The sequence below is a fragment of the Labrus mixtus genome, chromosome 17, assembly GCF_963584025.1.
Source record: "Labrus mixtus chromosome 17, fLabMix1.1, whole genome shotgun sequence".
Taxonomy (NCBI): Eukaryota; Metazoa; Chordata; class Actinopteri; order Labriformes; family Labridae; genus Labrus; species Labrus mixtus.
The window spans coordinates 20,114,731-20,137,338 of NC_083628.1; the positions used below are offsets into that span (position 1 = coordinate 20,114,731).

The 22,608-nt window shown below is 40.9% G+C and overlaps 2 protein-coding genes and 2 long non-coding RNA genes across 4 annotated transcripts in view; 2 read left to right on the forward strand and 2 right to left on the reverse strand.

Moving 5' to 3' along the window:
- The window catches only part of ccni (cyclin I), a 12,762-nt gene extending 780 nt beyond the window's left edge, over positions 1–11,982 (reverse strand). The window contains exons 1-9 of the mRNA XM_061061745.1: positions 11,754–11,982; positions 10,027–10,186; positions 4,667–4,801; positions 3,327–3,401; positions 2,487–2,627; positions 1,664–1,792; positions 1,466–1,567; positions 394–559; positions 94–278 (exon numbers count right to left, since the gene is read on the reverse strand). Of these exons, the coding sequence (XP_060917728.1) occupies positions 94–278; positions 394–559; positions 1,466–1,567; positions 1,664–1,792; positions 2,487–2,627; positions 3,327–3,401; positions 4,667–4,801; positions 10,027–10,140 (1,047 nt within the window). The 5' untranslated portion in view covers positions 10,141–10,186; positions 11,754–11,982. The remainder of the gene's footprint in view (positions 1–93; positions 279–393; positions 560–1,465; positions 1,568–1,663; positions 1,793–2,486; positions 2,628–3,326; positions 3,402–4,666; positions 4,802–10,026; positions 10,187–11,753) is intronic.
- LOC132992450 (uncharacterized) lies at positions 4,800–7,488 on the forward strand. Its single transcript, XR_009676335.1, has 5 exons — positions 4,800–4,987; positions 5,156–5,600; positions 5,690–5,786; positions 7,200–7,307; positions 7,411–7,488. It is a non-coding gene; the product is annotated as an uncharacterized LOC132992450 (long non-coding RNA).
- On the reverse strand, positions 5,156–6,860 carry LOC132992451 (uncharacterized). The gene is made up of 2 exons (XR_009676336.1): positions 6,141–6,860; positions 5,156–6,110 (listed from the first exon to the last, which is right to left on the reverse strand). It is a non-coding gene; the product is annotated as an uncharacterized LOC132992451 (long non-coding RNA).
- Positions 11,983–14,876: 2,894 nt separating the features above from the next.
- On the forward strand, positions 14,877–21,034 carry ccng2 (cyclin G2). Its single transcript, XM_061061006.1, has 7 exons — positions 14,877–15,073; positions 15,306–15,443; positions 15,615–15,865; positions 16,435–16,513; positions 16,698–16,796; positions 17,776–17,975; positions 19,645–21,034. The coding sequence occupies exons 1-7, from the start codon at positions 14,969–14,971 to the stop codon at positions 19,775–19,777; spliced, it is 1,005 nt and encodes a 334-aa protein (XP_060916989.1). The 5' UTR covers positions 14,877–14,968; the 3' UTR covers positions 19,778–21,034.
- Positions 21,035–22,608: the final 1,574 nt, after the last annotated feature.

The following is a 22,608-nucleotide window of genomic DNA, read 5'->3' on the forward strand; positions in this document are numbered from 1 at the left end:
ATATTTGATTGGCTTTTGCAGCCAGCCTCAAGTGGACACTTGAGGTATTGCAGCCTGAACGTAAGGAAGAGAGAGAGAGAGAGATGGTGTTACCTTGCGTTTGGAGGAGGATTTGCAGCGCAGTGTGACCTTCTGCAGGTGGTTAAGATGGCGGAGGTTTTTGGGTGGAGAGAGCAGCGCTGGGATGTCAGTGGAGGAGCCAGGTGTTATTTGCTCCTGAGGAACAGCGGTGACGAGGGCGTGGTCCCTGGAAGACTCGGCGGTGGAGTTCCTGATCCCTGGAGAAAAGAGAAGTTACAGAAATGCTTTAATACATACAGGACACACACGCACATATGAATTAGCCCTCTCGAACACCTGGGAATAGACTTTGATGTTTAAAATCTAACGTACCCAGTATGCAGCAGAGGAGTGTGGGGTCCTGGTCCGGAGGCTGCAGGGTGGTCGGGCTCTGCAGGGGTTGGTAGATGTAGACAGTGTTTGGAGGCAGGGAAGCCTTTGGTGTGGACAGACTACGAGCCACCAGCTCTCGGCTTCGAATCAACTCAGAGCTGTCGATCTGAGAGAAGAACAGGAGGAGGGGGAGACAGGGGGGACACTATTAAGATAAAAAGTTTCTGTTCATTCTCTGAACTTTGTTACTTCGATAAAGTTGGTGGATTGATATTTTCTCAAACAGGAGTGCTCTAAATTAAAAGGTAAAAGAGACACGGAATGAATAAAGAATCAACAATAATAATAAAAATCTCTTGAATTATGAACACTTATGGTGTAATTATAAGTCTTGTTGTTAAGATCAACATGCTCTGTGTACAATACATGGAAACATTACTTTCCCAAAGATAGAGACAATGACAAACAGCTTACAAACATGTAATCATAATTTATTGACTTTTGGCTCTAATGAATGAGCAGGGAATGAAAACAGAGAAGAGGAGGTTCAAAAGCAGACAGCAGCAGCAGCTACAGACGGAATGAACCGGAATGATTTCTGGATAGTGGTGAGATCATAAAAATAAAAACTTTGTAGTTTCTGTGTGTTCAAGCTCTCTGAAAAAAGGGAATATTAGATCCTCTGTTCTGTCCTTTTACAACTACTGAAAAATCACTTTGACTGCCGTTTTAGCGTCCTCTGCTGGGCTTACCCCGAACTGCATTTCGGTCTTTTCCACCAGAGTCTCTCTTACAAAAAAACAAATTCTCCTGAAATAATTAATAGAGCATGTTTAAAAAGAGATTTTGAAGAAAGTCCCGAGCACAATGTGTTGTTGTTATTGTCTGTGTTTTTCAGTTCTTTTGAAAGATATTTTTGGGCCTTTTTTTTTCTTTATTAGACAGGAGAGCTGAAGAGAGACAGGAAACATTGGGAGGAGAGAGTAGGGGGATGACATGCAGCAAAGTGGCCGAGGTCAGATTCAAACATTTGCAGCTTCTGAATGACAGAAAGGCAGATTGGCTTTGGTACCTGTGCCTTATTCAGCAGGTCGATGGTGAGAGCCAGCCAGTCAGGACAGCAGGTCTCCAGCTCCAGTGTGATGAGGGCCAAGGCCAGCATAGATCCTCTCAGCTACAGGAGCACATGAGGGTCAAACTTGATCAGTTTTCAGGCAGGGGGTAAAAAGATTTCTATGAGGATAAAGTGAGGATGTTTGTGTGTGTGTACCTGTATGAGTGTGTGGTCGGACAGACACTGGTAGAGCCGTCGTGTGAGCATGGAGAGGTGCTGAGAGCGGTTCAGTCCCAACATGGAGTCCAAAAACCCAGAACGACACGACAACACCATCGCATGGAACTGTGGGGAAGAAAAAAAACATAAATATAAGGCTAGGCGAGTAGAAAATCCCATTCCATGTAAATGTTTTGCGAGTTATTTAGTCCATTTTAGAAATCAGTGTATAACCCTCAACGACAGCGGTTTTAAAAACTCTCTAACCATCAGATTGAGAGCAGCAGATCAAAACGGTTTTGATGATATTGTCTGAACGTTTGGCGTTGTGTATGTATTTCATGTTAGTGCTGGACATTTATTCAAGTTACAATTAGGATTTTGGTTTTGCATCATCATAAAAACAAGATAATCGAGTTTAAACGATTACTGTGCTGCATGCCGTGTATGTGCTTGTTTTGTCCTCCTGCATGAAGATTTCAATTGTGTTCAGCATAATGCACAACGCTCAGTTTCTGTGCAGCTCTTTTAGTACCATCTGTCTTTGCTTTGTGAAGATTGCACTTCTACTAGAGACAGTACGGAGGCTGAGACTTTAATGCAGAGAAGGACGTTTGAAAGTAAGGTGCAGAAAGTCTACAGTAACCTCTTTTTACCACTAGGTGGCACAAGCTGCACTGAATGGATTTCTCAGACACGAACACAAACCAAGGCCAGAGAATGAGATCAGATAATATGAGACACAATGAAGGTTGCATATGTCCGTGTGTGCGTGTGTGTGTGTCTGCGTGTGTGCGTGTGTGTGTGTATAAAGACGTACAATGTGCAGGAAGTCCAGTGCTGTGGCGGTGTGCAGATCCCAGTTCAGTTTGTCCAGGATGAGACGCTCCATCCTCAGGATCTCTGCAGAAGAACAGCCACAGCTGCTGGAGTCAACCAGCTCCTTCAGAGAGGGCACACACTGACATACACACAAAGAGACCAACACACACACACACACAAAGAAACAGAAACAATTGTGAGAATTCAGTTGAAAAATTGATCCTACATAAACACTTGAAAGAGCTACTAATCCAAGATTTTTTGTGTTTTGATTTGAAGTTCATAAACAAGTATAAAAAAGGAAAGAATATAATGTTCTGTTGCTTTTTTTTTTTTTTTTACAATCCTCCCCTCGATATTTCCCTCTCTCTGTTTCATGCACTCTCATTTGCTTTTGGCCGTTGCTGCAGTCAAAACACATTTCTTGGTACCAGATTTAGACTCTCTGAAATGTCAAGGTGTTTTTATAACTGCTAGATATCTCTCAGGTGTCGGTGAAGCTTTAGGGCATCATTCAATTTCTGTCTGTGAAATTCACACAACAAAGAGCAATCACTGATGACCAGAGCAGTAGCCAGTTCACCTCTCATGTTGTTCTTTTTTTCTTAACCTGGTCTTGTTCAACAGCTGAGAGAGCTATATGTATTTGTGTAACTGATGAATGTCTGTTAAGTAATGATGTTTTGTATGGTTGTTGTGTATTACTTTGTTTTCTGTTAGGACCCCTTCAAAAATGAGATGGTACATCAAAAGGGGCTATACGTGGAAATATGTGGAAAACCAGGGCTTACACAAAGCACAAGTGTCTACTTTCTGATGTGTGTGAGTGTGTGTTCACCTCATCTTCCTCACAGGTCTTGGCAGCCAGGAAGAAGGAGGCGATGGCGATGCAGCGGAGGTACTTTGGACGGGCCTGAAGACAAACAATCAAAACAATCAATCAGTAACTCTGTAAAATTTTACAGTCAGGTTAACACCACAGTCCTAAAGCGAGCTTCAGCTGATGAATGTCATTCAGTTATCAAGATGCTGGTTCCGGTGGAAGATGAAAAAGACAGACCCACTTGTTGCTTTACTGCACATTTTCACTCCACATTTAAGATCCTTTAAGAGAATTATTGTCTTTAAACAACTCAGTTGAAAAAGTCAAGAAAAGTCAAGCAGAGACAGCAACTCATGGAGAAATCCGTAACATACCTAGTATAAAATGATAAAGTGATCTTACTATATGATCAGACATTAAGGAAACATGTTATGTTGAAGTGCTGGCTTCTCTGACAACAATGCAGCAGCCAGTATGTCCTCCTTCTAACTTTAGATTCTGGTCCTGAATGACCTGGATTTGTTTGGACCAGAGAAGGTAGGCAGGTTGAAGGCACCCCCACATGGCCGTTTTGGACTCCCCTCGGTTTACCAGACAGACGTCAAACCAAAAAGTGATGCAGCGATGGAAGCGGGCTAGTCAATGTTTTGTCCTCACTAACTTGGAACTTGAGATGTGCTGCTTCATATAGTTCTTTTTAATCTTCCTGATGTTATTAAATGTGTATACTCTTGTTTTTGTGATGCGCATGGATGCTGAGTAGATTTCTCTTCAGCATGATTTAAAAAAAAAGAAGACATGGTAGCCATTTTTTTTATCACTGATGTAGGCGGGATAACAAAATCAAAAAGTGGTTCAAACTCTCTAAATTTGACAGGACAAAAGCTGTATATAGCTGTGTATCAGCTGACAAGACGTCCCTGATTAACTTTGGTCTGAAGTGCTCTAGACACACAGTGCTGAACAGTGAGTCTTATCAGGAATACACAGAGCCCAGGGGCCCTGATTATCTCAGAACATTTTATTCCACAGCCACAAACATGAACTTTCTGTCTGTGGAGTGGAGCTTTGTCCTGACCTGACATTCAGATATATCTCTGCTCCTGAGTAAACCCAGCTGTGAGACAGACAGCTGTTAGGTCGATCCTCGTCATCGTAGCAGCACAGCAGTGGGAGTATCAGACGAAGAAATCAAGACATTTGTCTTACTACCTTTTTAAGATTTATTTTTGGGCTTTTTATGCCTTTATTTAAGAGCCATGACAGTAGATAGAGTCAGACATCAGGGAGGGAGACTCAATGCCACATCAGGATTAAAGATGTTTGATGTTTTGTAAGTAATGTTTTTTTGTTACCTTGATGGGAGCGAGGAAGCGGTCCAGGATGCTAACAGCTAACACCAGGGTCTCTGGGTACAGCTGCAGCCTGCCGTGGAGCTCCGTCAACCAGCGCACGGCCTCGTCCCGCTGGGCCGGGGAGATGTCTGTATCCTGAAACAAACAAACAAACAAACAGAGTGAAACATCAGCGGCTTCGTCCCCGTAAGCTGTTTGTTCTGACCACTGAAGGTAATGAGGCAGAAGCCTTTAATGGACTTGTTTGTCACAGCCGGCCTCATCGCAGTTGAAACACTGTTTACACTGCAGCAGGCTTAACAACACTTTCTTTGTGTGGCGGTGAGTTTGTTTTGTCGTCACAACATATTCCGCTTTGTTTTCTTGTGGCTGTGAATTTATATTCTGCTGTTCACTGAAAACACGGCTGAGGTGTGAGCACACTGAACTTATTTGTCATGTTGAGGAAATTATTTATTATATTATTATGTGTCATGCTTTCTGCTCCAGGGCCAAACAGGACTAACTTCCCAGATGCAGTCTACTAGTTTGGAGTATCTCATGAGGACCTGGACGAGGCCTTCCTGTCGGACATGCTCCTGCTAAACAGAGTAACAGGATCTTCCTCAACAATCAGACCAAACCTTAACAAAAACATTCCAGGAATTCCAGGTTTTTCACCATCTGACAGCTGACATTTCCTTTACATATGTTTACCTCAAGCTTCTCTCCAATGAAAATCTGCTTCTTTGTGAAGAACGATTGTTACATTTATGTGTTTTTCTGAAGGGTAAACGTGTTTTATCTGGGAAATAACAGGTCCAAGCTTTGTGGATGGAGGTTTCTACAACAGATACAGACTCACGTTTGAGTTCCTCAAGATAAAGTTATTCTAAAACAAACCCTTCAGTGGAGTCTGAAGTCAAACCAATCGTCTGCACTCGAGCTGGATGATGTAATAATTATTGACATCTTTGCTTCAATAAAATATCCAATGCATGTTCTGCCAAACTATTAAATGAATGATATTCTGTTACACTTCAGATGCACGTCTCTGAGTTTGGGATAATGTTACAGCTTTCAAAACATCCTGGAGAAGCACTTCTCCAAATGTCAGGTTGGGTGGGCATTCCTACTTGTGGTAAGTAAATTGTCTGTTTATTACTCAGAGCTATTCGCCTCATGTTGAGAGTAAACGCAGCGATGGCATGGTGGCTACTTCCTAAGCAAATTCCCTGCATGTCTGTGGAGTGGTTTTCACACATGTGCACTCCTGAATAACTCTAGAAACTTTCAGGACAGCCCTAACCCTGCCCTAAAAGAGGGAAAATCAATCTTTAAAAAAACAACAACAACACAACATGAGGTAATTTAACATTACTCTGCTTTTGGATTTAATTTATGAAGGATGTGATCTATCAGGTAGAACGCACTGCTGACACCAAACAGCCAATAAGCTCCTCCTCTTCCTCCAAGTTATCCCACCTTTTAAAACGATCACCATGACAACTGTATTTTATGGACGCACCTACTTGGAGCTAGGTGTAAGATTTAAGTTACACCTTCTACCTCAGTGGAACTATCTCGGCTGGTGCAACCCGGTACAGATCTCTAACTACAACCTTCATGCAACTTGGCAGGCTCTCCATCAGTCTTTCACATACGCTATAGACGCTATACTGCTCTTGGAGCAACAGCAAGAGTAGGCTTTTATACCTTTCATTGTAGTGAGATTAGGCTCAGGGGATCACCATATCATTAAGTAGAATGAGATACCCCTGAGTGGAAATTAAACACTGGATAGCAATTTGAGTGTTTTTTTTCCCTGTTTGTATTTCTAAGTTGTGTTGACGCTGGTCACACTAGTTCAGTGTGTAACTGGACTGGAAGCAGGTCAGAAGGACACTGACCCCGCTCGCACACTAATCTGCAACCTGACACCGTTCAGCCTCTGAGCTCTTTACTGTCTTAACTAAAGACAACTGGCCTACTTCAGCATGTTTCCCAAAAAGGCTCAATCTGTCAAAATATCATCCATCCATCTTCTACCGCTTCTTCAGGTCACAGCAGCAACGAGAAAAGCAACATTTTCTTAGGGTGGTTTTTTGTGTGTAAAGTATGAGTCACTTGTTTTAGCTTCTTCTCAGGGACGAAAAGGTCGTAGAGTTAGTCTCGTGTGTTTTACAAGTTCAGGGTAACTGGAGCATGCCTAACATTTGCCTTTTTTTTTTTTTTTTTAAATGTACCCCCTCCCCATGTCTTCCAGTCTAAAGTCATGGTCCCACACCCTGACTGTAGAGGACAACAAAAATCCTGTAAAGCAGATGTGCATTCAAACATTTTTTGTTAGTATTCGGCACAGATATCGCATATTGCCAGTCATCCAACACAGACAGCTACAGATCTGGGAGAACAAACATAACAGCCCTATGTTGGCATGGTTACACAAAAAATATGGGAATGATCTCCTTGTGAGACTGACACAAAATGCACCCTTCATGATACGTTGGAAAACTGAAGGCTGTGTATTTCTCCTTTACTGTGTTTTTTACAGTAAGCATGCTTTGAATGTGATCCTTGAACTGGGGTGCCGCATGCGCATGTGAGCACTTGTATGCAGGAAGACTACCTGGATGCTGTAGTATGGGTTTCCACCTGCGAGGTGAATAAAGTTTCAGAACCGAATAAACATTATTATTAAAGTGAACACATTTCACTTCCTACTCCAGGAACTGTATTTGGATTAATTTATTTTCATTTTCCAGCTTCTTGTGTGTGCTGACGGTTAGTTGTCAGCGTACTCAATCCGGTTAGTGACGCTTCAAAGTCTGCTCATTCTCATTAAGTAAGGACAGAAGACATTTAAACATTTAAACTTTAGCCTGAGTTGCATATATCATATATCAAACTGTATTGTGGGCTCATGGGATATGTATGTATATATGTGTTGTGTTGTGTGTTTGTATGTATGCTGGCTGCTGGAACACCTAAATTTCCCTGCTGGGATGAATAAAGTATATTTTATCTTAATCTTATTATTGGCTGCTGCGGGTATTCTGTCGGAGGCGGTCTGACCAGTAAAAACTTCATGCTTTTTCACAAATATGAGATAAAAAGGAAGCAAATGACCTTTTCTGAATGAGGTCAACATCCTCAATGTCAGATGCAAACACAGGACTTGATAAGAATCGCAGCACTAAAGGTTTCTCTGACAGAATCTTACAGATTATCCTTATTTGGATTTAAAGATCTACTCGTTAAAATCAGAGTGATGCAAACTATGCTTATTCTAGAGTATTTGTTTCTTTGTATTGATTTTTTCTTCAATCCTATTGGTCAAAAATAAATCTGCATGGTTTAGTACAGAAGAAAACTTTATAGCCTGTGTGTCTTTGTCATTAAGATTGTATTAACATTAAGTAAACGACCACAGGAAGATGTAATTAAAGTAAGACAATGATCGTGCATGCAGCAGTGTATTTCACCCAGAAACACTGCTGTTGTTTATTTGTCCTTAGGAGACAGAGTGAGGTCTTACACCAGTTTACACCTCTGCAAACTCAGTAAAAGGTGCTGATAAGTTTCATAACATCTGTCCCAGCGCTGTCGTTTACTGCCTTTTTATCATTGACAACACAAAACCAATGATAGGCAGATCCAGCACCTTGATAGACAGGTGTTTGTGTTCTTCAAATAGGGTTAGGTTAGGTCAATGTTTCGCCATCATAATAAGCACAGTATGTACGCACACATTAGGAGCAGATCCAGCAGCTGTCTGAGGTCTTGATTTTTGTCGATGTTATTGCTGAGGTTTTCCTCCAGGAAATGTTTGAGTTTGTTTATGATTTACTTTTATTTCACTTTAATGCCCCGGACCACATGCTGAGGAAAACTTTTTTACGCCCATCCTTTTTAACATGTTCAGAAGCAGCCAATGAACTAACAACGCCCACATAAAGACATGAACGTGTGTTTGGATCGGGACCAGAGGTTTCCGTGCTTGGCTAACCTGGCCGCACTCTGGGATCCAAAACCTACAGATCAACAGCAGGAGGTGGAACGTGTCCCATTGGGCAGATTAAAGTGGCAGACACATGAACACGCAACAGTGACTCAGCGGTACAAGATCTGGATTAACAGTCAGAGATTACCTCGATGCTAATTCCATTTAACTTGAATCGCTACACCTTTAGATCAGCTGGGAATGCGAGGAGTGCAGGTAGCACATTTAGTGGTCGTGCACCAGTGTTGTGATGACTGCGTTTATAGCTTATGCATGCAGCAAAGATTATATTCATTTCCTGGATCCTCTCTGAGCCTTACTGGCTCTTTAGTGGTGTAACTGCAGCGCCACAGGTGTCTCTCGTACAGATTACGGACTAGGGATGCCCCACTGCCAATCCCATCTGCTCAATTAGCTCGATTAGCTCCATCAGATGAGCCAGCGATCGTTAGATCACGGCATGCTGAGGGAGCCGCTCAAACAAGTTTGTAAACAGGAAACGTTCAGGGAAAAATACCTGAATAATAAAGCAGGTAAATGTCCTGATCGTCAACCAGAGTAGACAGATTTTCCAAGATAGTGTGAATTTTTTTCTTCTGAAAACAACAATCATATCACATCAATCATGTGCATCACAATTTTAGTTGAAAATAAATGGCTTTTGATTATGTGGAAGACAATAACTACTTTATGAAGCTGCATGTAATGATGAAATCAAACACAGTGTATGACTGGAAGGTCTGGCGGTTATGTTGTGCGTCACTCTCTCCTCCCAACATGTCCTGTCTCTCTTCTGCTGTCCTATCTCATAAAGGCAAAATCACTTAAAGAATGCCTTAAACTCAAAAAGGAAGCATGCAATGATTTAGAGTAAGGATCAAAGTAATTACAGGCTGACATCATGCGAGGACGAGCCCATACACAAGGTGTGACTTACTGAGGGTGTGATGAAACTAGACGTTGTGACATCACATGAGTATGTGTCTGGGCTGACGTGTATACTGGGTGAGACCAGCTGGGGATGAATGTGATTAAACAGAACATGTGTTGTCTTTGTTCAGTGACTTACTGTGTTTCTGATTCACGGCTGCTTCATCATTACGGGTTATGAAACTGTTGTGTTTGTGACGCAGCAGAGCTACCAACCCTACTACTGTATCTACTTCAAATAAAACAACCAGCTCACGTAGTAATCTCACTATCTTTGAGTTTAACAATCAATCAAAGAAGAGAAAATGTTACCAAAAAAACATAAATCAAGTATTTCAAGCACTATTTCATCCATTTCAGAAACAAAGAAGCGTGACATTTACATCTTATTTATCTGACTCGATTAACAAGTTAATGAACGAAGGCACCCATTGGTTTAAAATCTCACCTGTGAGGAGGGTTTCTTTTGCACGTAGCCCCTCCACATCTTGGCTTCCCTAGAGGCGGCCTTTTCCAGAAGAAAAGACAGCCTCTGGCGTCCCCAGGGGTCGATGAACTTCATTCTGACCTCCCCTGGATGAGCCTACCTCCCCACTGGATACAGCTACCTGAACAGAGAAAAGGGAAATCAACATGTCACATACTTCAACCATCTAGAGCAAACTTCATAAAAAAACATTCATTTTTCGCACAATTAGTTTGGTGACAGGGGAGATGACGAGGGACATGAAATATTCTCACTTATCGAAATGTACACATTTTTGGGTTGTGTGAGGGGCTGCTACACAGGGAGTGCGCCAGACCTGTTGGGGGTTCTGTGCCTTGCTGAAAGGCACATTCGCAGTACTCGGGAAGTGACCTGGAACCTCTCCAGCAACCAAACCAACTCCCATATTTTGGACTGCACCGGTGACCCTCCGTTTCTCATCACAAGCCCCTACAGACTGAGCTACTGCTGCCCCAAAAGTGGGGGCAGGACTTTGGGCCTAGCCCATTATCTTGCATCACAGTGAATGTCTGAGCAGTGAGGACTAACAGGACTGGTTATGCTAAATCACCATCTTAGATAAAAAAATATTACTATTACAAATATTACAAATATACAAATAAAGTGAAGAATTTATGTGTATGGTGTGTCTGTGGGTCCCACAGCAATGTATGATCTTATAATATCGGCATGAATGAGTTGCAAGTTCTTTGATTTGTCACATTTCCAATATGGACTAACAAAAACCTGGCAATGCAGCACATCCATCAATGTCATTGTTATTAAATTCGACATAAAATAACATCTCAGTATATCCATATGGATGTGCGAAATAATTTGCCTTATACGAGAAACTATTAGAGTGAAATGAATCAATAATCTGCACCCTGCAGCAAAGATTAGATTAGATGTGTATTTCCATTTGCACAGGTAGGCTACAGGACAGTTCTGGAGTTTTTGTGCATTTTTTGCAGCAGCAGAGTCAGCTCTACAAAAAGAAGTAAAAGTATAAAAATATGAGAGCTATATAAAGATACGAGAGCAGAAAAGTACATAAATTGTAATAGTACACAAAAATATAAGCTTTATAGATCAAAGCAGACACTGTACAATGAAATACAAATGTTTTATTGTCCTGCAAATGTTGTACATCTATTATGGCACACATATATTATATTATGCAACATGTTTTTTATTTTCTTAACCTGTTAACAGTCCAACAAACTACCTGCAAGGCTGAACGACGACACTTATCACACCAAAAACAAACTTTGTGCCACTAAGTTACATAACTCACTACAATACAATACCGTCTAATGTGTGATATCTAACTACATGTCATTATTAAGGGGATTTACCCAGAGGAAGCCTTCTCTGTAGGGAAGCACCTGGCTGTCCGAAGCAGGTGCATTACAAAGCAATTCCTCTCATTATTACGCTGGATACGACTATTCCCTGGAACGGAGCGAAGATGACAGGCTAGCATCGTTAGCAACTCGCTAGCTGTGCTGACGTCGCACTCATACTGTAAAATGTCTTATCACATAAATGGTGTAAATGTTATTCACTACCCTGAGAGTGTGTGATGTGAACTAATGTTGAGTGTGTTCAAGCCGACAAGAAGGTGAACTGTACAGTGGGGACGTTTAAACAGCTAACTCAGATCCAGTAAATAGACGCAGCCTCACCTCCCCTGCGAAGCGGCGTAACCCACAGTTGGATTTCATCCGGTCCGATCGGTTCAAGGATAATTTGGGGGTGAAATCGGGGACCCGTTCTTCGGTTTAATCGTCCATCTTGGCAGCCATGGTGCTAAGTGTTGGGGAAAAGGGGTAAAAAATGTACAAAAATAAAAGAACGGAATAGACAGCTACGTCTACTTCCGAGGAGGGGACTGGGGGGAAGAGATAAGGGAAACAGACTCCGCCCACCGCCAGGCAGAACGGGCAGGACGGGGGACAAAGCAAACATACCTTCTGTGGAAAATTCCTATTAATAATATACTAGTATTATGATTATGGAGTGTTTACTTTTATTCTTATTAACTTCAGATAGAAGGAGAAACGACACATATGAACATATGAGCCCTCCCCTTCAGTTATGTTGATGACTGAAAAATATTTTCTCTGATTCAAGGAAAGTTCAGTTAAGCAACCATAATGTTTATTGATTAAAATGTCATATTTGACTTTAATCGAAGCTCATAGCATCAGCATTGAATAAGCAATACTTATTTATTAATACATACTGTATTATCATGTTCACTTGTGTTCTCCACTACTGTACATTCAGTCATGACATAACTCTGTTTATTTTCTTTGTATCATTAATATTACATTTTATACTTTTGTCTATGGAGAGCAGTTTGTCGAAGGCAGATTCCTTGCTGGTGTGTAAGCATTCATTGCCAATAAAAGCTAATTCGGGGTCTGATATACAAAACATACTGGTGAAAAATAATCTTTAAATGAGTATTTGTCAAGTGGATCGTATATTTTTGGGGTGTGAAATCTTAAAATAAGAAGGCATTAACTCAGAGTTTTTCCTTATGGTTACTTTTCACTTGTTTCAGTTTATAGGGGCCTACTCCCTGCAAAATGTCATGATTAGATTAGGAGGATGAATGATGATTATTTTGCAAAGTGTCAGTTTGATGATTTGTCTTTTATGACGTTTTAGATGTGTTTTACATTATGATGTAACCCAATCATCTCCTTACGTATGTTGAGCTTCCTCAAAAAAGAAAGTGGAACTCAAAGGTATTTGCTCACTTTCCCACTAAGATAGCAAATGTTAGGCAAAAGACTTAAAGGTTTATGTTGGGACAACGAGCAAGTTTTACACAATGTATCGATTTTCTCAAACACGAAGCCTACTTATCGTTGTTCATATTCCTATTTCTTATATTTTATCATTTGTCTCAGAAATCGCATTTTTTTCTTTATCTCTTTTTTCTTATCTCTATAATACTGTGTTTAGCCAACAATCGGAGTAAGGATAGTTGTGACGTTTTGTAGCATTTATAATGACATTTGTTGAATAAAATATAACAAGAAAAAGTCAGTGGTCACTACGTAATGTCAAAGTTGCGTCAAGATAAAAAAATATCCTACAGCCAATCAAATTGACCCATTTTGGGCGGACTATTTGAACGTTCTAATCTGCGGCTCTCTGATTGGCTAATGGACATATCGCTCAGAGGTGGACCGTTTCATGTGAAAGATCGGCTGTTTTTCGTTTTAAAGGTTGATTGAAGCTTTATAAACAGTCATAAGCGTACAATTCTGAACGACACTGTTCGAGATTATGCTTAACAATGACAAAAACATTAGTAAGTGCAGACCTTTTTTACAGTTAAAGCCGGAAAGTGGGTGAAGTCTATTCTGGAACCTACGCCTCTGATTGGCTTCGTCACAAGGTGGGCGTGAGCTTCAGGGACATCAACAAAGAGAGCAAAGGAGAAAGGAGAGAGAAGACGAGAAGGAGCAACACCAAACGATACGGCCGAAGACAACAGATATGAGGATTTAATTTGCACAACAGGTAGAGTACACATTTAAAAACATACTTTAAAAAAAAAATCATTGTAATATCACCTAGATTTGCTAATCTTGTGAACTAAACTTGCCTTGGTTTATGCTAACAATTGACTGGAAATAGAAGGAATACAGCTGATTAGATTGAACGGTCGACAAAGGGACAGTAATATAAATATTAATGAACCAAAGCAATATTTTGTCGAAAATTATTAACTTGCCTCCTTATCAAGTTATTTTTTTTCCTTCAATGTCACAATTTTCGAATAAACAATAGGGCTGTTTGAAATGGCATTTAAAGGGATTTTCTAATTTCACTCTCTATGAGGAAATAGTGGCACTTAAAGCAAGTGTTTCCTTTTCGTTGTCGTTGTTTTTGGGATGAAATAAAGCACATTTAAGCGACTTTACACGAAGAATGTCCTGGCTATAAGCGGAGATGTTTTTCTTGTCTGTTGTTGTTGGTTTCCCTGGATTCATCTCATGTTTTAAAGCAGATATTATATACACGGTTAAAAACCCATTGAGGAACAAGAACATGTATTTTTTGGGGTCTGGTGCATAAGTACTTTACTTTTATCAATAAAAATACATCTTATTTTGATAAATTGATTGTACAGTACAATAAAAAGGCCTGAGGAATGAAAAAATAACCAGCCCCTCCCCCGCTCCTCTCAGAGAGGATTTAAACGCTAGCTCGATGCTATTGACGTTAGCTCCGTCGACTAGCTTCAGCTTAAACGATAGAAAAAGAGCATATAAAGCCTTGTAGGTTATATTTTTGTGTGTTTTAGGTTGTTTATTAACAGGCAGAACCTTTGATAAGCAGTTGTTTTTTCGGTCAGAGCAAAAGGGGAAGGCGTCTACCTCAGGAAATCTGACACCGAAGCCCAGCTGAGGGAAGTGGGCGGCGCTCCAAGCTATGACCCCTGTTTGGGCACACAGCAAATGTAGGCCAGGGATATGCATTGTATATAAGCATATAAGGATATCATTTAATAACAACACATTGACAGAGAGGAAAATTATGGACTCAAAAAACACAAGATTCTAGGTATTAGATGATATTTATATTGTGCTCTGTGAAATGTTAACCCCAAAGGAGAAGCTTTTTTTGGCTTGGAAACAACTCTTTTTATAATAACAATTTAACTGTATAAGTTTAGAAATTCATTGTTGATTTCCAAATACCCTTAAACATCTCAAACCACTTTCAGTGTCCACTATGAGGCCTTGGGGTGTTTTGTTTTGCAAGATTTACAGTCTGCACAAAACCTGAATCGAGTGTCTGATTTCCTGTTTTGCAGTAAAAAAAAAAAATACTGTGCTGAAAAAACGAGATCCCCTGCTCCAGTGCCGGCTGAGACATGGACGCATACAAGCTGATGAAGGATCTGAGGCTGAACTATGAGCAGGAAGTTCATTACCTCCCCAAGGAGGCGGGACTGAGCCTCATTGAATCCACAACACAGGTGAGAGAATTACAACATTATCACCCTCATCCAGTCTCCAAATTAGTTGTTTTAGTTTGCAAATGACCCTTAAATCCATTAAGCACATTTATTATAAAATGCCATATATATCCCAAGTCTGTCATGCTTTTCTAGCAGGCTAAGCATTTCTTCCAATAACCTCGGCCAATAGTAACCATCAGTGTTGTGACTGATAAACCAGGTGATTGAACATCATGTCTTTGCTTTGCAGGATGACAGTCGAATCTCGGCTAAGTGCAGAGATGCCAAAGTGGAGGACCTATGGAGTCTCACAAGCTTCTTCGGTTATAGCACGCAGACCTTCGTCCTGGCTGTTAACCTGCTGGACAGATTCCTGGCCATGATGAGGGTATGAAATGCACACACCTAGTGGGACCAGACATAGGACAGCTCGTGTTTTTAAAGTTCTGCTGCCTGAAACCTCTGCACCGTCAATTTTCAGCAATATGGAAGAAAACAAGTGAATAAATAAATAAGATTCACGTTCTTAAACAGTTTCTTGCTCATGTATCCACCTCAGATCCAGCCAAAGCACCTCTCATGCGTCAGTCTCAGCTGCCTCCAAATGGCGGCCAAAGTGACGGAGGAGGAGTGCAACGTGACGCCAAGTGATGAGCTCATCCGCATCGGACAGTGCAGGTTCACTGTGTCCGACCTCAGCCGCATGGAGAAGATCGTCTCGGAGAAGCTCAACTTCAAATCCAAAGCCATCACTGCCTTAACCTTCCTACACCTGTACCACCAGATCACTCTTTCACACTGCACAGAAAGGTAAGACCAAGACACACAGGAAATAGAGTTCTCTAAATCATCCATTTTTTTGATTTGGCCTTAAAGTCAGTGAACTTTATTTAATCTGCATCAAGGTTTGACAACTGTCCCAACAGCTGCCCCTGTTGAAGCACATTTTGGTTTAATTTCACATCCCTGAGTGTTTACATAAAATACCATTCAGAATTCGGGTTGGTGTGCAAACAGAACGATTTTCCCAGGGTTTGATTGGAGGAGCTCCTGCGCCCTGCTGCTTGTTTGTCACAGTAGCTCCACCTGATGTAGGGCAGCAGTCAGCTATCAGCCAACTGTGTCTGAGTGAGATAAGATTTGGCCTGGCATAGATCTCTCACACTTGTGTAACCCTGGCACAGTGTGTTGTTTTGATAATGCTTAGCTGATGTTTAGTTCCAAACTTTACACATACAGGTTATGTCACAGCTTTTAGCCGTCTCAAAAATCCTTAAACAAGAAAACGGTTTCTTATTTCTATACGTAAACAGTCTTGAAAATACGTCTGCTTGTCTGAGAACTCACCTGAACATGTTTGTGTTTTTCTGTGTGAACAGGAAAGAGACTCTAAACCTGGAGAAGCTGGAGGCTCAGCTCAAAGCATGTCTGTGCAGAATCTCCTTCTCTAAAGCAAAGGTAAGAATTCAGTGCATGTCTCAAAGGTCACACTGGATTAGAGCTGCTCGGCAGTCTAATGACACGCTCGGAAATTAGTTTTGTTATGTCATTGTTTAAAAACTGCACAGAGGCTGTGGTAAAATGTTAAACCTGTATTTGTTTGTGCCACCCTTAACCTCTGTCTGTCTGCTTGTCCATCCAGCCGTCCGTCCTCGCCCTGTCTCTCCTGAGGCAGGAGACCGAAGCGGGCCAGTCTGAGGACATGTTGGAGATAGCCTATCACATCCAAAGACACCTCAAGGTAAACACTCCATGTTTTTATAACAACAACACAACCAGGTAGGGAGAGTCACAGCTGGTGAATCCTGATGGAATAAAAAGAAAGATTCCTTTTCCCATAACTGAGGCGACCACAGCAGCTCAGAGGGAATCGATTTCAGAGGAAATACAATGTTTTAAAAGTTTGTTTCCCAGGACTAAGTGGTGTCATGAATATCTATTATTACTGTTGGTATCAGCATCAGCAGTGACCACAAATATTTTAGGGAATACAAGATCATTTACACGACAAACAATTTCATAAGCATGCAACGTACAAATAGGTGTGGTCACATTTTGACTAGCAGCAGCCACAGCTGTTTATTCTTAGGCCGGCTCAGGTTCAAAAATTATTTTTTTTAAATTGACGGCCGTGGTTATGTAACCTGCTGCCGTGTTGTGACGGCTAAAAGCGACACACAAACGCCAGACTTTTAAAGGTCTACGTTCACGGTGGGATTTGGGAAATCTGCAAAAAGTTTGTCCTTAAAATGACGTTTTTCCACAAATCACTATCCACTATACCACTATTTATCTGTTTCCCTTAAAGTATGTCTTTCAAGATTACTTGCATTTTCCCTTTAATTTTTAACCTAAAATAATAATACTGGATTAGTTTTTTTCTGATAGAGGTATTGAAGGTTCTTAACACAGGGACATTTGTTGACAGTGCTGACACAGGGATATTTTGGTCCCCGGGTGTTTGTCTTTCAAACCCTCCCAGCCACCGACACTTGACCCCTCAGGTGTTACATGACCAGCTGATCAGGTTTCAGAACAAACCTACAGACGCTGTTTTAACCTGGTTTCACTTCACCTCATGACCTGGAAAAAGAAACCAGGTCTTCGTTTACAGGAACATAGTGTGTTAAGTAACTAGGTTATTTTAAATACACTATCAGTCAGTGTACAGGGCAGGGGGCCAAGCGGCTAAACTGAACGCCTGTGTGCTTTGGTTTCAGATTGCAGACAGTGAACTGCTGCTATGGAGTGAACGTGTGGCCCGCTGTCTACTGGACTACGCGTCCCCTGAATGCAGCAAACCCAACCACAAGAAGCTGCAGTGGATCGTCTCGCGGCGGACCGCCCAGAACCTGCACAGCTACCGCAGCGTCCCTGAACTGCCCACCATCCCCGAGGGCTGCTGGGATGAGAGCGAGAGGTCAGTCCTCAAAATTCACCTGAACAAGATGCTTACACTGTCGAGCCTAATACACACTGTAGCAAAAAACCAACACTGTCAGAACCCCATTCACACATTCAGTGAGATAATGACATGCTTAGACCCTCATGCGAGCTAGCTGAGCGAGCTATTAACACGATCTCCCCGAAGAAGATTCTGAAACTGTCCAAACCCTTAACACACCTGAACAAGATACTCATTCTGTCAAGAAGGTAAACACCCTGAAGCTAGATACAAGTAGTCTAGACCCTTGTAAACACCAGAACAAAATACTTTAAAGATGGACACTTAGACTGGAAAATAAATAAAAGCAAGTGCTAAAAATGCTACATTCCAGTCAAACTTAAAAAGTACCAAGTGAGAATAAAATAAGACGATACAACAAACATATTAAGGGTTTTCTGATGTACCAAAATGATGTATGACTAAACATTCAGAGCAGAAGTTTTCGATAGTGTTGCTGCAGACTCCCTTCAGTCCGAGCTCAGAGTTCTGTACTCATAAAACATAAAGTTCAACAATTGGACCTTGAGTTGTGTTGGATTCAGTTTCCTTCTCACTCAGATGTCAGATTGCCTTCATGTGACATCATGTGACGGCTCACAGTATGTACAATCTGCTGTAAATTCCAAAAAACTCCTAACAAGAGAGGCATTAAAGATTACAAGGAACCAGACACGCCCGCTGTGTTGCCACATAAACACACACACACCTAATGTTTCTGTTTGTAACATCAACACCACTCTGACAAACACGGTGCATTGTGTAAAATCACTTTTTAGTACAAACACCAACATATTGAGATTGTTACCAAGGTGGAAATGTCCCTCAGTTCACTACGATTTACAGAGAACAAGCCTGAGGCAACACACAAGTTCCCTTTATGTTGTAAGTACACGTCACGTACAGACAGACGTCTCAGCTTGTCAGGGCCTCTCATATCTCCTAGCACTGTATGTATGTTATGATGGGAGGGCGTGCGAGCCTCCAGTCACGTCCCACTGACACAGAACATTTCCATGATGTCACAGGAGGCCAGAGTGCGTTGACTTTATGTAACTTTCTGGAGTTGTTGTGCGAGGAGAAAAGACAGAAGCAGACGTGATACTTTTCCAGCTGATTCGAGTAAACAGAATCGAAAGCTCTGAAACATTGCTCATTGTGAAACCTTTGTTTATGTTTATATGCTTTTATATGAAGTTAAAGACCTCCCGTGACGTCCAGAATCAGCAGATTTTTTTAACAGACAGCTGAGTCAGACTTTAACTGCCATGCGTCAGGATGTGAGATCAGCTGTTAGCAGACGGTTAATGTGTGTTATTGACATGATTTCTCTGCACTCTTGTACTCTTATTCTTGTCATATCAGGAATCTCTCGGCCCCAGTGTGACAAATGTTAACAAGCTCAGTAACTGTATTTTATACATTTAAAGCTTTATATCATTTGAAATAAGGAACCACATGTGTCACAAAAAGACAGCCAGTCATTAAAGCACAAACTTATTTTAGGACACGTTGAAGCCTTGAACATTTTTACCAAAACCATGGCACTTTTATTTTTAAATTCAGTGAAATATTTACTTTTATAAAACACTTTGGCATCAAACTCCAGTGTAGTAACCGTGTGTCTCTGGTTGTGTTTCCACAGTGAGGATTCATGTGAGGACGTGATGAGTTCAGGCGAGGAGTCCCTCAGCAGCTCTCCGGGCAGCGACACCGAAGGACCCTACTTCCCCCTGTACCTCCGCCGCCAAAAACACCGCCAACACCTCCACGCCTGAAGCCTCTGCTGCCACCATGTGCCTCACCACCTCCACCCTCTCACTTCTTTACCTTAAAAAAAAAAAACCCTGTCCTTTTTAAATTATTCTTTTAATTCGCTCTGGTGCTGCTGGTGGGGAATTGCACAAAACAACCAACAGCTGAGCAGCCCCCCCCCCCGGGACTCTTCCTGGTAGATTTAGATTTTTTAGTTTGTAGACGTGTCGGTGCATGTTGAGATGTCACATTCCACGACGACCATTAGATAAAAATTCAGTTGACTTGGCTGCGGCGTCAGGTCTTCACGGTGCAGAGTGGAGTCAGATATGAGGAAACTCTCAAGACTCCGATGTGAGATCAGAAACGGTTCTTGTTGTCAACAAGAAAAAAAAAAAAGGCTAAAATGTGATTATTTATCAGAATGTTTTTGACTGTTATTAATCTTAAGACTGTTTTTAGTAAGAGTGAGGAGGAGTTCTTTTCTGATGCACAGAACACGAGAGCAGCTGTGGTCATGTATCGTGGCCTGTTATTCTTGGTTAATGACTCCAGTGTGATCTAGACTTCATTAGTCTGCACGGGACCTGCATAAATTCTAGACTCCATCAGGTCTTGTGGGGTCTCTTGACCTATGTTTTTGGTCTTTAATACCCAGGGAACATTTCAAAATGAAACCTTGCTTTTGTTAAGAACACACATATTCTGAGAGGGAGATGCATCTCTAGAGATGACTGATCACAGCTGCTCTCTTCTTTTAAAAAAAGATTCATTTGCACAGTTCTCTTTTCAACTCATTTCAAGTGTTAAATGGGCAGACTGGAGGTTTGAGTCTGAAGGGAATCAAAGATCAAGGCAGCCCTTTCAAAGTGCCTTGCTTAAAGGCAGTGAAGACAGAGCCGAGACCTTTCCCCTCAGATTCAAACCCTGCTCACACCGCGGGGTGTTCAGATATACAAAATATTTAACAAGTGTGTGTTTGTGGATGTGTGTGTGTATGTATGACTCTGGTTATAAAAGTCAAAGTTGCCAACTTTAGGATGTAGCGTAAAAAAAAAAGAAAAAGTTCTGTTCGGAGAGGATGTTGTTCTGAAAGAAATAATGCTAACTGTGTCAAAAAAAGCTAAAAAAGCTAAAAATGTTAATATAAAAACATGTAAAACTGTAAATGATGTACACAAAAATCTGTTAATAGTTCTCTGTAGATATTAAGTTATTTATTCTGTTTTTGTCACCTGTACTGAAACCAGAAAATCTGATAAAAATATTGTTTTTTAAAATGCTTTGTCTTTGCTCTTTTTCTTCACCATGCTTGAAAAAAAAAACACCCAGCTGCTTGGATAATAAATCATGTATTCACCTTTATTATTTTGGATAAGTTATGGGTCTGATGTTTTAAGGCCCCCCTTAAGTCAGAATTCTGACTCTGAAACTCAGAGCAACTTGGGTAGTCAGAAAGGAAATCCAAGATGGCCGTTACGTGCATCAACAGTACCATTTAAGCTGTAACTATTTTGTTTATTTGCACATGTTGCAATGTTATTTTTTTACGTGCAAACTATCATAGTGTGATGTCAACATCAGGTATTAGTTAACAAAGCAAAGGTAACCCTGGAGGCGTCCATGTTACTTGTCTAACCTGCAACTGGAACGTCGTCAACTGTGACGTCATTCCCAGCGTCGAGATCCAATAAAACTGATCACAGCTTTCTTTAAGTCATAAGTGAGAACTCAGGTTGTCTTGAGTTTCAACTTTATTGAGAAAATCAGTTGTGTGTATAAAAAAGCAGATATAGAAAATAATTTCTCAGTGAGTGAGGTGTACTTTCATTTATCAGTTAAACACAATCTAACCATTTCTGAGAAACAGAACAGGGGCCTGTTTCTGAAAGAAGGTTCAACAAACCCTCAGTCTAACCATGAGCTCTGAGTTGATTTACTCTCAGGTGGTAAACTCTGAGTTTTCAGTTCCAGATCAGCAGATTTGAATTAGTTAAATCAACTCTGAGCAGGTCCACTCGGTGTTCAGCGCGTGCACCACGACGATAAAAGCCAACATGAATGGAGCCCCGATTCACCATGGCAACAGGTTACAAAAAAGAGATCCTTCTACTTTAACCTTAACCACCTCGAAATATATCAATATCTTCACGTGGCCATAGGCTACGGCGAATATGAATAGGTTTTAAGATGGGGGGGAAAAAAAAGTAAAACTGCTGCAAGCGGCAAAGGAGAGAAAAGTGGTGTAAGAGAAAACAGCCGCGTCAGCGCGTAATGAAGTCTATTAATTTAATATTTAATCAGAATTATAATATTGCAGGTCAAAACTGATGGAATGGTAGGCTATTAAACCTATACAATTTATTTTCATTAAGATGTAATCCAGCAGAAGAAAATCGACTTTTAAACAGCTCAAAATGAAATATAATAACATAATAGGCTCAAAGATTTATAGTTAACTTCATTCAGTTTATTTGAATGTGCATTAACTTTATCCTCAACATAAAGCTGTATTCACACACACAGGCTAAATATCATCTCACCTTTATCCCATTTAGTTTATTAATTAACCCTAATTAAAATAACATCTCCCAACGTAAATGTAGGCTAATTCCCTACGGAGTAATGTAGCCCCTTCATACCGAGGATCGACTAAAAGACACCATGTTCGATAAAATAGTTTGTTTTATACGCTATAGTAGGCTATTGCCACCCTAACATATATTAAAACAACCTGGATTTTTATTCAGACAAACGGTGAATCTTCACTAACACGGCGTGATACGGACTGAATGAAAGAATGAGGAAATGAAACAGCGTTTCTGGCTCTGAAAGAGGGAGGAGACCTAGAGAA

Bases quoted from the DNA above. Each gene is read 5' to 3' on its own strand.
- ccng2 (XM_061061006.1), top strand. From the start codon at position 14,969: ATGGACGCATACAAGCTGATGAAGGATCTGAGGCTGAACTATGAGCAG. The intron at 15,866-16,434 runs GTAAGACCAAGA...CTGTGTGAACAG, and splicing joins CTTTCACACTGCACAGAAAG to GAAAGAGACTCTAAACCTGG. The intron at 16,514-16,697 runs GTAAGAATTCAG...TTGTCCATCCAG, and splicing joins TCTCCTTCTCTAAAGCAAAG to CCGTCCGTCCTCGCCCTGTC.